At 37.9% G+C, this 14,649-nt stretch overlaps 1 protein-coding gene across 1 annotated transcript; it reads right to left on the bottom strand.

The window, feature by feature from the left end:
- Window positions 1-1,806: 1,806 nt before the first annotated feature.
- On the bottom strand, window positions 1,807-14,395 carry LOC127790325 (T-complex protein 1 subunit gamma). Its single transcript, XM_052319774.1, has 14 exons — window positions 14,225-14,395; window positions 12,516-12,577; window positions 8,285-8,357; window positions 7,523-7,590; window positions 7,229-7,298; window positions 6,772-6,840; window positions 6,604-6,675; window positions 5,914-5,987; window positions 5,030-5,692; window positions 4,830-4,955; window positions 4,579-4,683; window positions 4,324-4,398; window positions 3,274-4,211; window positions 1,807-2,146 (listed from the first exon to the last, which is right to left on the bottom strand). The coding sequence occupies exons 1-13, from the start codon at window positions 14,247-14,249 to the stop codon at window positions 4,023-4,025; spliced, it is 1,671 nt and encodes a 556-aa protein (XP_052175734.1). The 5' UTR covers window positions 14,250-14,395; the 3' UTR covers window positions 1,807-2,146; window positions 3,274-4,022.
- Window positions 14,396-14,649: the final 254 nt, after the last annotated feature.

The following is a 14,649-nucleotide window of genomic DNA, read 5'->3' as shown; positions in this document are numbered from 1 at the left end:
AAGGTGGGGGAAAATATGGAAATTACTTGAGACAATTTTCTTCTTCTTCTTCTCGGTGGCTTTTTCTCTCTCTCTCAAATTGTTGAGCTTTGGTTTTTGGAATCAAGAACAAGAAGCCTGCACATGCCTTGCAGCTTCAAGAACTTTCTGGAAACTAGCTCGGTGTGAACCAACCACACCCTTCACACTTGAGGAGAATAAGATCAATTTATAAAACTTCTCCTATTTCATACTTTGATTCTTCAAGAGATAACCTTAATGAATCGTTCAGTTTTTTGTTTAATATATTGCTTAGACACTCAAGTTTCATACGATTCTAGACATAATTGCGCTAAGCAGTGAAAATTTTTTAAAACCCTCCCTACACACCCATATAAGATCCCCAACACTTTCACTTTCATTATTTTAATAACGTTAATCAAACCCTAATTAATTTAAATTAATTTCATTAATCCTAATTAAATTAAATCAAATATACAAATTCAAGAAATAAATTAGAAGAAAAAAGAACCCATCGCCTGGGGACCAGAACCCCACTCACCATCCAGCCAGCCACCCCATGTTTCGGAGAAGCCTTCTTTGTTGGACTCATCCCTACCATCAGCATCATCTTCAACTTTATGCACGATTTGGCAGTATCGTAAGTGGCTACGATCTATCTCCCTCCACTTCTGCTGTCACCAATCTGGCGCTCCCTTGGTGGAGCCACCAGAAGAAGCCACCTCTCAGACACAGTTACCTCTTATTTTTCACCTGACATCTACCCATCTATCTATCTATCTCTCCTTAGCCACTACCAACAGATCCCCTCCATTTGCTTCTTCCCTCCCTTGAAAGAACCCATTTTTGTCGCCCATTTCGAAAGAAGCGGACGAAGACCAACAGATTTGGGTTTTAGTGAAGAAGAGACTAGGTGGGTTTCATCTCTCTCTCTCTCTCTCTAGAGGGTCAAGCCACTAGAAACCACCATCTGTGAAGGAGGTGGAAGGGAAATCAAAATCTAAAATGCAAAACTTATCCCAAATTGACTTGAAAATTAGTAAACGCCTTGACAACGGCAATCGTTTTCAAGATTCCTTCAGACATGCACGTGTGAATAAGGTTTCCACGATTGTGTCTACTTTTTTGCTACAAAAAGACAAAAATCGAAAACGTTTTTCGATTAAATTCAATGTACCTGCGGGCTGCTGCCTGCTCCTCTCACGTTTGTCACGTCTAAGAAATTCGGCAGATATAATATAAGCTTTCCTTTCCTACTATCATAAAAACAAGTCTCCCTCTCCATTCAATTCAGTTCTTTCCAAATTCACCCTTTTGTCTCCATTCAATTTGGCACCTTTTAAAAATAAAAAATGACGAACCACCCACGTCAAGCAAGCATGCTATGCCAAATTTGCACACAAGGCGGCAAAAGAGTTCTATAATAGGTAAAGGATGGAATTAATTGGAGTTAAAGACAGACCCTATTGACCTCTATAGAAAGTACAAATTGATCGAGTTCTTCTTCACCCACTAAAATACTCTCCCTCTGTCTTACTCTTTATATTATATGTATTTATATTATATATAAATATATGTTCAATTAATATATATTTGATAAGAGATACCTTGAAGACATTTTTTTTATCACGATCACGTGTATGCTGATCAACATTATAGACAACGCCAGCGACCATACTTCAAAATCGGATCCTCTAGTTCACATTGATGCACGTGAAAACATTCGAAATGAACTTCCCAAATTTGATTGCCTTTCCATGAGAGGACAAAGAAAACGACAACACAAAAACAAAAGTCAATTTGACGTTTAGCTTTCCTAATTTGATTAATTTAATTCTTGAGCTTTTTTTTTTTTTTTTTTTACTTAAATTCATCCATAAATTTTTTTGAAGGATTTAATTCCAAAGTAAATTTAAATTTTACAAAAAAGAAATTGAATATTTCAAAGTCAAAGTAAACCACAAACTGGTGGCCGTCGCTTTAAAAAATACTTCTAATTTGTCAACTCTAATTTCTTATTGAATGATTAAATCTCTCGTTAAAAAATAGAAAATTTAGTTTTTTTTAAACTCCACACTGAAATAAAAAAATTAAAAAATGTGAAGGAATAATTAGTTATAAAATTAAAATTAAAAAAATTCAAACCCTAAGGGCCCGTTCTCTTTATTGTTTTCGGGCCGTTTTCTGTTTTCGATTTTTCAAAACACCCAAAACGCGTTTACTTACCCATTCTCAAAAATGCATTTTTCAAAACACAAAAAAAATTTACACACAAAACTCAAAACAGCAAAATCGCGTTTTGGCCGTTTTCAATGAAAACCGACAAAAAATTCCAAAACACGGAAAACGCCTCTCGGTCCTCTTCTCTTCCAGCTCTCTTCTCTCTTCTCCTTCTCTTCAAGCTCGGCCTCTTCTCTTCCAGCTCTCATCTCCCTTCGCTTTCTCTTCAAGCTCGGTCGCCACTGCCATCACTGCCATCCACGCCCGCCACCGCCACGCCCAGATCCATCGTCCATGCTCGCCATCGCCACCGCCACGCCCAAATCCGCCGTCCACACCATCGCCATCGCCATCGCCATCGCCCTCTGCCATTTCTTCATTCCGCCACCACCTCTACCTTTTCTTCCTTCCGCAACCGCCTCTGCCATTTCTTCCTTCCTTCACCGCCTCATCCAGATCCATCATCCACGCCCAGATCCGCCGTCCACGCCCGCCACAGCCACCGCCCTTTGCCATTTCTTCCTTCCCTCATCGCCTCTGCCATTTCTTCCTTCATTCACCGCCTCACACGACCTCTGCCATTCTTCCTTCCTTAACTTTTATGATTTATAATTTTTTTTAATATTTATGTTGTGATAATCTAAATCTGTAGATAATTTCAATTTGTTGATAAAAGAAATTTATTATGAAATGAATAGTTGAGTCAAATTAAAAATAATTTTAGGAAGTATTTTGTAATTTTAATACATTATATATGATTAAATTATTAGTTATCTCTAATATTATATTTTAAATTTTTTAAATTAAATTTATAACTTATTAATAAATATTTATAATTTACTTTGAATCAATTTTTTTAAATAAAATATCATAAAATAATATTTTACAAAATTTTAAAGTAAACGCGTTTTTCAGTTTTCTATTTTGAGAAATAATTTTCAGAATGACAAAAAGAACGCGTTTTTAAAATTTTCAAAACAGACACTCAAAACACAAAACTGAAAATGAATTCAAAACTCAAAACTAAAAATTGAAACACAAAGAGAACACCACCTAATATTTCAGGAGCATAAAAGAGTTAAAACTATAGTTATTAAAAGGGCAAAGGGCAAAGCGCAAAGAATCCTAGAGTTCAAGGCACAAGACGAGAAGCGTGCCCGGCAAAGGCTAGGCACACCAAGAAAAAAATATTATTATTGCTTGACTCGATTCGTGATGCGCTATGCTGAGTCTGGACGAACCAAAAAAAAAAAAAACAAACACAGATAGGTGCACGCCTTGGCCGCCTCGTTTTTTTTGGGGGGGGGGGGGGGGGGGGGGGGTGGGTGTTCTAAGGCGCAGGGGCTGCGTTGCGCCTGAGGCGCACCTGTCACAACTATGGTTAAAACTAATCAAAATTGAAATTTTGCAAGGCAAATTTGGGCTTTTTTTTCCCGAATGCAAGCAAACCGTGCATTCCAAAATAAAAGGACACAAAAAAACTTGACAGTAAAATCAAACTGAACAATCATTGATCAAAAAAGGTCATCTTCTTAACAGGAGGGAAACCAAATCAGTGAGAAACAGATACCTTCTTATCAAAGCTTGGAATCACTGATCAGCCCCAATGCCAACTCCCACCCTAAAAAGGAAGGCAGGCAGAATTACATCAAATCCTAAACAATGTTTTCTAATAAGTGGACCATGCAACAGCAGCTCTTTTAGGATAGAAACCAACCCAAAAAGGGGGGGGGGGGGCACAAAATCAGCTTTAAAATAGAATGAACCCATAATTAAAAACACTCCCTTTGGTTGCCTGACATTCACTCGGGGAGGATTTGCTCATTGTCTGCATCTCCTTCTTGCTCGATTGTTGGTTTTGATGGTTGACTTGACCCTGGAGCTTGCTTCTTCTTGATTCCACTAACAATATCATCAATCCTAAGAAGCATGCACGCAGCCTCAATGGCCGTCTTGAAGGTTTGTGCTTTCACATTATAAGCATCCCAGATCTGTGGCAGTTTATAGCACATTTATACATAACGTCCTCCTAGCCGACGAACATATGCTAGTTGCTAGGGAGACAGAGAGAAAATTGAAGGGGACACAAAGAAAGTGATGTACCTTTTGCTCTTTCATGTCTGAAATTGACCCAGTGCTTCCATCTATACCAATCCATGCATTTTCTCCATTTGCATGCTGCAGTAGCGCATGAAAATAAATTTCAATAAGCAAAAAAAACCCCATATACGCGCGCGCGCGCGCGCGTGTGTGTGTGTAGATCAAGTAAATTTTCAGCATTGTGGTTAACTGGTTATCTTTGTAAGATCACGATGCAAAACAGAAGATTAAAAAAGAGATTGTCAATGTATGTCTTGCCTTCCCCTGCAACGCAGTCATAGTCCTAATCACATTGACCCCACAATTCTGTGCTAAAGTCCGTGGTATAGCCTCAAAAGCTATTGCTGCAGCTTCATAAGGCCACTGTTCCAAAAGTACACACTCGAAATCAGAAAAAGATACGAACCGTTGGGACCACATACACAAAAATAGGTTCATATTAATCAAAAATGTAGAAGCCCAGAATGACCACACACAGCCTAATTGATGGTGCATGCCAAAGTATCAACCTTTTCAATGCCTTCAATAGATTGACTCTTCTGCTTCAGTGTAGCCGATACAGTTAACTCTGTAGCACCCCCACCAGGAACAAGTTTTGGATTCTTTATTATGTTCCTGGCCACGGACATAGCATCCTGAGAAAAATAAGATGTCTCAGGTACCCCAAAGTCCCAATTTTAAATAAATTTTTGAGCACTAAAAACAATACCTGCAAATTTCTTTCAACTTCATTCAAAAGATCCTTACTAGCACCTCGTAACAGAACTGTGCAAGCTTTGGGATCCTTGCACTCAACAATGAATGCAAAGAATTCATCCCCAATTTTCTTAACCTCAAAAAGTCCAGCCCCAGTTCCTACGTCTGACTCTTGAAGTTCATCTGGTCTGTTAACAATGACGGCCCCACAGGCTTTAGCAATTCTATTGTTGTCAGTTTTCCTCAATCTCCTTATTGCACTCACTCCAGCTTTACTCAGGTAATGGCAAGCCAGATCGCTAAGTCCTTTTTCTGTAATGACTAAATCAGGCTTGAACTTCAGAATTTGCATGCATATATTCTCAATATACTCTTCCTCCATCTTCAGCAGAACTTCCCAGTCTTCTTCTCTGACCAACTCAGCATTTGTTTGATTCTCCCCTTTCTTGTACTCAAGAGGACAATCAAGTAAAATGATGCGTGGGTTGACAATTTTCCTTCTCATTTTGCCAGGCGCAACAACATCTTTGTTAACCATAACACCTTTAAGAACCTTTGAATCCTCCAACTGGCCTCCAGGAACTTTCTCAACCTTTATATACTTCTTAATGTCAACTTCACGAAGTCCTTGACCAAGGTCCACACCGACAGTAGTGGTAGCATCAAGTGCTAAATCCTAAAAGTTGAATGGATAACCCTAATTAGAGATAAAACGAATACAGCAGCTGGGCAATAAATCTTTGAGAACTTAAAAAAATAAATTAATAAATAAATAATAAAATAAAAGGTAGAAGACTGGAGAAGATGAAAATATTGTATCAAATTCAGTTAGCCGTAAAGAACTAGAGTGGAATAGATCTTAAAAAGGGATAAATAGTAGATTGATAAAATACTTACAGCAATTAGATCCCCAAATTGACTGGTAAATTTTGTGCCTATGCAACTCTTTACCAACCCCAACATTTGAACACCTGCCAAATGAAGTTGGGCATTATTACCTAACAACTTCTCAATCCATGAGAACTGAAACAAGGACAGCATATATTTACTTTTAACATTCTGCAGGTAACACTGACGTTTTCTTTAATGATTTCTAATAATTCTTAGCATTTTCATACTTCTCACATACAGAAAAAGATGATCAAAATTTCTGTGTTCAAATTCATATCGGAAAGTAACATTAACAGGCATATATAATCAGAATTACATTGCCCCTATCATAAAGAGGATTCAGAAGGCAAAACATCTTTTGAGTATTTGATTTTTTAGCACCTCTTGCAACCTAAGTAAATTTGGTCTTAGTGACAAGGACAAGAGAAATAAATATGTTATTAATAGTGAGACACAATAGTTGCATCTAAGGAAGTAAATGGGGCCCCAATTAAGCCCATATACATACTTATTTTAACAAATTTTTAAATAAGTCTTGTACTTACATCCTCATTTTTATACTTCTTTTTAGTTTTAAATGGGGTTGATTGGGACCCATCGGGGATCCATTTACATCCCTAGCTTGCATCAAGGCCAGAATTAAAAATTAAAAATAATTATCAAATTACAATAGCTTAAAATACTGCCAGAACTTACGATCATTTACATCAATAGGCATAGCAATCTTGTCAAGCACTGCAACAGCATCCTCAAGAGCTTTATTATAAGCTGCAACAGCACATTCGTATGGCACTTGTCAAAGAAAATAATAGGCAACCTACTTCACCTGTTAAACAAAATACCTTTGGGAACAATGCAGGTTACCTCGACAAATTACCGTAGGATGATAATTCTTGTCAATGAACGTTTCAGCAACATGAAGCATCTCACCAGCTTTAACAAATTACAAAGGAAAAGAGACTCCGTTATATAAAGCAAGACACACCAATTGAATTAAAACCAAAGCCAACTCCAGAGATATGCATGAAAGGAGAACCTAGTAAATCCATTGCAGACAGTAGAATTGTCGGTGAGGAAAACATAAAACTAAAGTACATGGGCTTCCAAACTCTACTTGCTATGTTGATTCCTAGCGATCATATTTTACCACCATTTGGAACTGGATTGATTTCCACTGTTTAACGATCAAGGACCTATAACTACAAATCAACTATTTGGAAAATCCATCTCAACCGTACCTAAACCAGATTTTAATGTAGAATACATTTAGATGCACATCAAAGGGATAGTGATGGGTTACAAATTCTATAGAGTAGCATACCAAGAACAATGACAGAAGTTGTCCCATCACCTACTTCTTCATCTTGCGTGCGGCTCAGCTCAATCATGGACTGTTATGACATAAACAAAGGCAAAAGTTAAACAAACAAAAGCTTAATAAGATCTGCTAAGTAACTTATGGCACAACAACTTCCCACAATTAGCATGAATAAATATGCATCATTAGAATGACAAAAAAAATCTTTTAAAAACAGGACATCACAAAACAATATCCCAAACAAACCAACAAAAAAGATAACCAGACTTCCTTCAAAAGTTTGTACATGTTCCATACCTTAGCAGCTGGATGAGCAAGATCCAACTCTCGCAGAATTGCATTCCCATCATTAGTGACCACAATTCCTGCCAATAACAATTAGAAATTAATAAATGAACAAAATACAAGGCTAACATCAGAGATAAATGAAGACGTAAAGCACATCCTACACCTAAAAAGGTATTTACATATAGATAGACCACTCTTAATAGACAACCTTAGGAAATTTAGCCAAAGTTGCTTATTATATTGAATACATTATGCCCTGGGGCCATGGAAAGATAGGGTTTTAAGGTTTCAAGATGTAAAAAACATGAGATTGTTAACTTTCAAAATGGAAAAATGTTGTCGAACCATCAGTGTTCAATGCTTCAGTATTTGTAACAATCTCTTTGCATGGAACTGAAGGTTTGCACAAAAAGAAGTGGTGTTTTCACTGTTTTGCATTATTTGGAAGGTGAAGGACGTTGAGAATTGTAGCAAGATAGAGACCAACTTAGCCAGGACAACTAAAAATAGTAACCTCTCTATTTGAGGGTCAAAGCAAGGAGTCCACTTAGTAATTTTTAATCCTTTTTGCAGCATTATCACTGCAGCTTTCAGTTTTTCGATTTTCTGATAATCTGCTCTAACATGCGTATGTTCTAAACTTCTGGTTATTTGATAGAAGCATGCAACAATGTGGTTCAGTTTAAGTTACTCCCTCTAATGAAATTCCACTAAGATTTCTTGGGACCATAAGAAAACATCTAATTGCATCAGTAACAAAAAGGAATTCACCTCCCCCAGCATCAAGTAGCATCTTCAACATGGATCGTGGACCTAAGGTAGTCCGGATTATGTCAGCCACAGCCTGCATATTAAGAGAAAATGAAGGGCATCAATTGAAAATGAGTGCCATTCAATTAGCAACCTGAAAACTAAACATTAACTCATATCATCAGTTAAAACTTTAAAAAATAATTTACAGAGTAGGAGAATTGGCCATTCCTGAAAGTATAAATTCAATATCTCCATCTCAGATAAGTACTGCCTGCAGGATTCTGTACTTATGCACAGCATATCTAGACACAAATCACTACTTTGATCAATACGGTCAACCAGTATGACATGAACCTAGCAAGCAGTCATGACCCATGCAGCCAAAACAATCCCTCAGATGAATGACCCATGCATGGATCCCACCATCTAATTCCCATATCTCAAGCTGTGGGATCAACCACAACAAAGGTGGATTAAAGCTTCAACTCTTATGGTCGATTGCATTCATGTCATAAACTGATGCGATCACTAATATTCAAGACCTGGTCCAAAGCCGACCCAACCCAAACCGAAACAGTAACCGGTCAGAACAGTAACACTACAGTAAAACTCCATAAGTTTGTAGGATTTTAGATTTTTTAGGATTTTTACTTCTATTCTACTTCATATGTTTTAGGATATTAATTCTACTTCATATTTGATTAGGGTTTTATTTTTATTAGGATTCTAGTTGGACTTTGTTTACAAATATTAGATGGATTTAGATTTAACCGAACACTATAAATATGCCTAGAACTTAGAGTTTGTAATCAGTTTTTCTCAATACAAATTTCAGCAACCTATTTGAATTTTCTTAGCAAAACAGTCTTGTTTTTTGATCTTCTTGAAAGCCAAACTTTGGCCATTGAAATTTGTTCTTTCAAGGGTTTATTTTGGTGTGTTTTTTTCACACACGCGTTGCACACTACATCAAGTGGTATCAAAGTGGTTAACCAATCAATTAGATGGCCAATCTTGAAAATAACGGTAGCAACCAGCTTAATAACAGTGATCGGGGATTGGCCGCGGTTTGGAGAGCAATCAAAGAACAACGGGAAATAACTCGTACAATGCAGCAACAATTGGAGCGAATTTGCAACTAATTGGGCGTTTTACAACGAGTTAATGATAACTGGAACCGAACTAATGGCGTGAATCAAGCCGGCTACGTTAAACCCAGAATACCAGCCATTAATCATGTTCTCATTAATCCTAGAAGACCAACGTTGGATGATAGCGACAGTGAGGATGATCTTGGTCGTATGATAGCCAACCCCAGTGGTAGAGGGGTTAAGAGGAATGCACAGCAACACAACCATTGGGAAACGAAGAGCATAAACTAAATAATGGCTTTTCGGTGAGTTTGGAGCTTGATCTCGAATATTATGTTGTCCCAACAACCTCAACATTTGCAAACTCAGGTCTAGTTTATGCTGCTAACATGATAGAAACTCCAAGGTTGTTGACTCATATTGGGATATTTTCCAGTCCCGAGGGCTCAGGCATTGCTTCGCAATCCAAGGATGGTGGTGTTTCTGCTGATTGGCTTGCGACTGTAAAGGAGATGGAGGCCATGGTAGCAGATCCTTATACCGTTTATTCAAACTCTGGCATGGTTGAATCGAAGGCAATAGGAACATATTCACCTTTGTGATTGCAAAAGCAAGATGGTCACAGGGGTCTTTTTGTAGATAAGGGTGTTGTATCTCCCAAGCTAGTTAACTTGGGTAGTGCAACTGCTTTCGATATTAATCTAAAATTAGATTTTGAATCTAAAAATGTTGTAGCAGTTGCTGCTATAGCTGATGAAGTGCTTGAACCAAAGGAGGATTCAAGCATCAAAATTTTAAGTGATGGAGAGACTGTTGATAGTCATGGAATAAGCCTCTATTCGAAACAGTTGCAAAAGAATGCTTCTCCATGAAAGAAAAATCTACGGATGAATGCGAAAGCTGTTGAGGAGTCAAAATCAAGAAAGCTGATGAGAGGAGAAGGATATGTGATAAGATCTACCAGATTAGACAAACGCTTAAGATCGAATGTTCAACGTCCTCAATCTAACAATAATAATACAATGGAGGCAGAGCGCAACAAACATGGAGATGGTTGGACCCATGCCAACGAAGATAGGGCTAAGAGGGAGAGGAATGTATGTGCTCATGTTCCCTCAGCAAAAAAGTTCAAGGGTTCTGAACCAGGGACTGTTCCAGTTGTTCATGTTGTGGGTGGCCTCCACGATACTATGTAGCCTTTGATCCTTATAATGAGTCAGGGTTTAGGTATTTCCAAACATTCAATGTGGCTAATCTCTCTTTGTACTTGTCGGACATGGACTTGTCCTACCCGAATCAAAATTCGAGGTCGAAATTTTTCTCAAGTGGAGGTGAATGATGCGGTCACTAATATTCAAGACCCGATCCAAGGCTGACCCGACCCAAACGAAACAATAACCGGCCGGAACAGTAACGCTACAGTAGAACTCCATAAGTTTTTAGGATTTTTACTTCTATTCTACTTCATATGTTTTAGGATATTAATTCTACTTCATGTTTGATTAGGGTTTTATTTTTATTAAAATTCTAGTTAGATTTTGTTTACAAATATTAGATGGATTTGGATTAACCACACACTATAAATATGCCTAGAATCTAAAGTTTGTAATCAGTTTTTCTTGATATAAATTTCGGCAACCTATTTGGGTTTTCTTAGCAAAACAGTCTTGTTTTTGTGTCTTTTTGAAAGCCAAGCTTCGGTCATTGAAGTTTATTCTTTTAAGGGTTTATTTTGGTGTGTTTTTTTCACAAGCACGCTACATGTTGCGTCATAAACGCTAGTCAATATAAAACATGGTAATGCTAGGGTTTGATGGAGACGCAATCATGCAAATTTACATGAAGTATATGGCTTGTGATGGGGGCTTATGTTAAGTTTGGTAATCCAGTTTGCGACAGGCCAGGGATTTGGTGTCACCAAAGCAATTGGCAATAAACCATTGCAGCTGGTTAGACATGTGCTTGTAATAGGGACCTTTCTAAAATACTTTTAACTTATGCTGAATGTGGATTACACATTCTTGACATATGCCAGAGGGCAGCCTTATCGTGGTGTGCAGTGATAAAGATGAAGGTGGATAAAAACATAGAATTTTCCATGAAGGCTAAACATCAACTGATGGTGGGTGGCAACTGGAAATGAAAGATAGATTTGTAGCACATGCACAATAATCAGCGCTGCAGATTCAAGTGGCGATAGCAGCTTCATGAAGACTTGTGGGTTTAAGGTTATGTATTGGCAGTTAGGCAGTTCAGTAGAATGGAGTACAGCAAGGAGGGGGCAAAGGTAAACTTGACAAAAATAATGGAGCTAGGAGGAGGAAGGAGATATAGAGTCTTACAGCAAATGATTGATTTTCAGATCTAGTTTTGAAGAGAAGACGAACAACAGAATGGATGGATTACACATTTCAGTATGGAAACCTTCAAAACTTTTTGTTTTCCTCCTTTTTTTTCTTCTTTCCTGTATTTTTTTCTTTGGCTCAGAGAGAGAGAGAAAAGAGGGGGGGGGGGGGGGGGGGGGGGGTGCTACAGGAGAAGGTATCAGCAAATTGGCCAAGTCCAAGGAAGTCTTTACAAACAGCAAGACATAAACTGAAGATGGTCAAGGAAATGTCGGTTTTTTTATTTTTCCTAGGTAAAAGAGGGAAACCTTCCATTACCGAACCAGAGGCATAAATTTGGGTCACTAAGATAGTTAAGCCAAGGGTACACTTTCTACATGACAAAGTGCATGACCACCAACAGGCATCAACTAAGTATATCAGCCACAATGGAGCATCTATTGCCACATTTCCTCAGTCCTAAAAGTTTTGGCATCTTTCCACAAGGGTTGAAATAGACTAGGAGTGAGTGACAATATATTTTGCATCTTGATGGTTCAATCCCCAAAGCCTAGTGGTACCTGTTAAGAAAGAGGCTTAACAACATTATCTAACTAATATCAAATTACGGAAAAATATTTCTAACAAGATGTAACACAGAAATAAATAAGAATTATACTAGCTTGGCATATTATTTTTTTCCCTCTCAGTAATTTTGATGGTTCAGAATTCCTTCAGACAGACCATAAACACAATCTCTTAAAAGCCAACAGACTACAAATCAAACATTACATGGTTGACAACAATGTAGAAACAAAACAAAGCTAATTTTACCTTTGAAGCTAGGATATTGGCATGGTGCACTCTACTTCCAGATTCACGTTTCAAAGAATCCCCTGCACATTCCAATCCATGCAAAGCAAAGCAATTAGCTACACCACATTTAGCAAGCCTAAAAGAAATTGAAGTTGAGCTAATAAAGACTTAAGAGGGTTTTTTTCGTTTTTTGAAGTGTGAAATTTTTGGAATCTTTTCTACTTATCAAGAAAAGGGAATTTGATAACTTTTTTCTACATGATACACATTTGCATGACAAGTTTGTTTAAGATCCAAATTTCTCAAGTCATAATTCCAGAAGATTTACAAATGGGAAAAAAAAAAGTGAACGAGAACCCTGTGGGAACACCAAATAACTTGAAATCATATATTTGAAAAATCAAAGCTATGAAAGAATGGAACCAAACCTGAAAAAAAGACCAGTGATGCTGCACCTCATCTAGGCATATGAATATCTTGATTAGACTTTTTTCTACAGCAAGAACATTACTGCAATGTAGCATCTTTATTCTTTCTTTCTTTATTTGTTGGGTGGTGGGTGGGTGGGGATTACCGTGTCTTCCTTTCATACAACTCCTTAAAATATATTTGCTCCCCAACAAGTGCAAGAGGTCCTGCTAGTTCTCCTTTTGTTCTTTTCCTCTCCAACAAGGATGTTGTATTGCTTGGTCTAGTCATAAACAGCAATCACCAACTTAGGCAATAGGCTCTATCCCTCTTATCACCTCATCAGCAATATATACTCCCTCAGCTCATGAGCCTAAACCTTGATTGGTTATAGACAAGACCAAGAGGCCTAGGCCCTAGACCCTAAGAGACTTGGGGAGTAGAAAATGAAATCAACGGATTTGCCAAGGGGCACAGTCCCCTCAGTCTGTATCTAGGCAGAGAAGAGGAGCAAACACCTTTGCTCTAGGAAATGAAAGAACTTTTTTGAAATTCCCACACACTAATTCGATAAGATGACATTGTATAAAATTCTAAAATAAAACAACATTAATGTGTACTTTGAATTGAATCAAACTTAAAGAGGTAAAAAATGAGTTCCTATCTCTTACCAAGGTTAGAGCATGAAAGCTTATTTACTATCAAATATGAGTTTTCACAAATTTTATTCAAGTAACAGGATTGAGTGTCCAATTTGACCAATAGAATGTCGGTCTTACACCTCACGCCAATATAAAAGTAACATCAGAGATGCTGGAATTGTTCTCGTGGACCAAGTTGATGCTTTTTGGCATATTCGAGTGAATTACATGGGGTTGGTCATCTGAAAAATGATATGCTCGATGGTTGGCCTCAAGCAATGACCTTCAACTGCTATTGTTTTCCCTGCCTGATATGGTTTCCCATAGAAATTTGATATATAGTCAGTTTCTGTCATTCCTATGGTGGTTGGCCTCCAACTACGTTTCCTTGTAAACCATAGAAATGCCCCTTGCATATTTGTAATTTTTTCCCCTTACGTTTTCAATAAGCTATCCACACTGGCAGAGTCATAAATGTTCATTACGTTCCAAGAAACGTCAGTGAATTCGAAATCCACAACATTTGCAGCAAAATCGGAAACAACATAAACAAAACTCTAGATGAAACGAAGGCGAAGCTGACAACTACAAATCCCTACAATGCCTGACTCTAGCACATACAACTATCAAAATTCGAACGGAGAAGGTGATCGCTCGAGCAAGGTTGCGCGAACTTACTGAGAACCAGCACCGGTGCATTCATGGCTCGGAGAAGGGTAGATGCGTGGAAACCAGCTCCGGAGCGATCGAAGAATTAGGGCTGTTTTCCGAATGGATTGTTCGAGAGGGAAATGCGAAGATCCAGTACGTTCTGGGGTTTACGTGAAGAGGGAGAGACACTATAGACATCGCCCAAACCCTAGACGGTTCTTTTTGGGAGGTCACGTGCAGTCACGTGACTGATAATTCCCTAGACGGTTCTTTTTGTGTAATTTTGGTTAAATTTAAACAGGTTTACGTCTGACATTTTTTATATTGTATAACGCGAACGTGGCATTGTCAGGTTGGGCAACAGTTGCTATTTCACCCACCGCAGGCTCCAATTACCCCCACATACGTATATAAGATAATTTTATATATTTTTTTAAATATTATTATAATAT

This window comes from Diospyros lotus, chromosome 14 (assembly GCF_014633365.1).
Source record: "Diospyros lotus cultivar Yz01 chromosome 14, ASM1463336v1, whole genome shotgun sequence".
NCBI lineage: Eukaryota > Viridiplantae > Streptophyta > Magnoliopsida > Ericales > Ebenaceae > Diospyros > Diospyros lotus.
The sequence above is the reverse complement of the archived record's forward strand: the minus strand, read 5'-3'. Positions and strand labels throughout refer to the sequence as shown.

What these genes read in the sequence shown, in the direction of transcription:
- LOC127790325 (XM_052319774.1), bottom strand. Translation starts at nt 14,249, where the DNA reads ATGAATGCACCGGTGCTGGTTCTCA. An exon ending in GCCTATTGATGTAAATGATC is followed by an intron (nt 5,988 to 6,603) that starts GTAAGTTCTGGC and finishes TTCATTTGGCAG; the next exon opens with GTGTTCAAATGTTGGGGTTG. An exon ending in CAGACATGAAAGAGCAAAAG is followed by an intron (nt 4,212 to 4,323) that starts GTACATCACTTT and finishes AAACTGCCACAG; the next exon opens with ATCTGGGATGCTTATAATGT.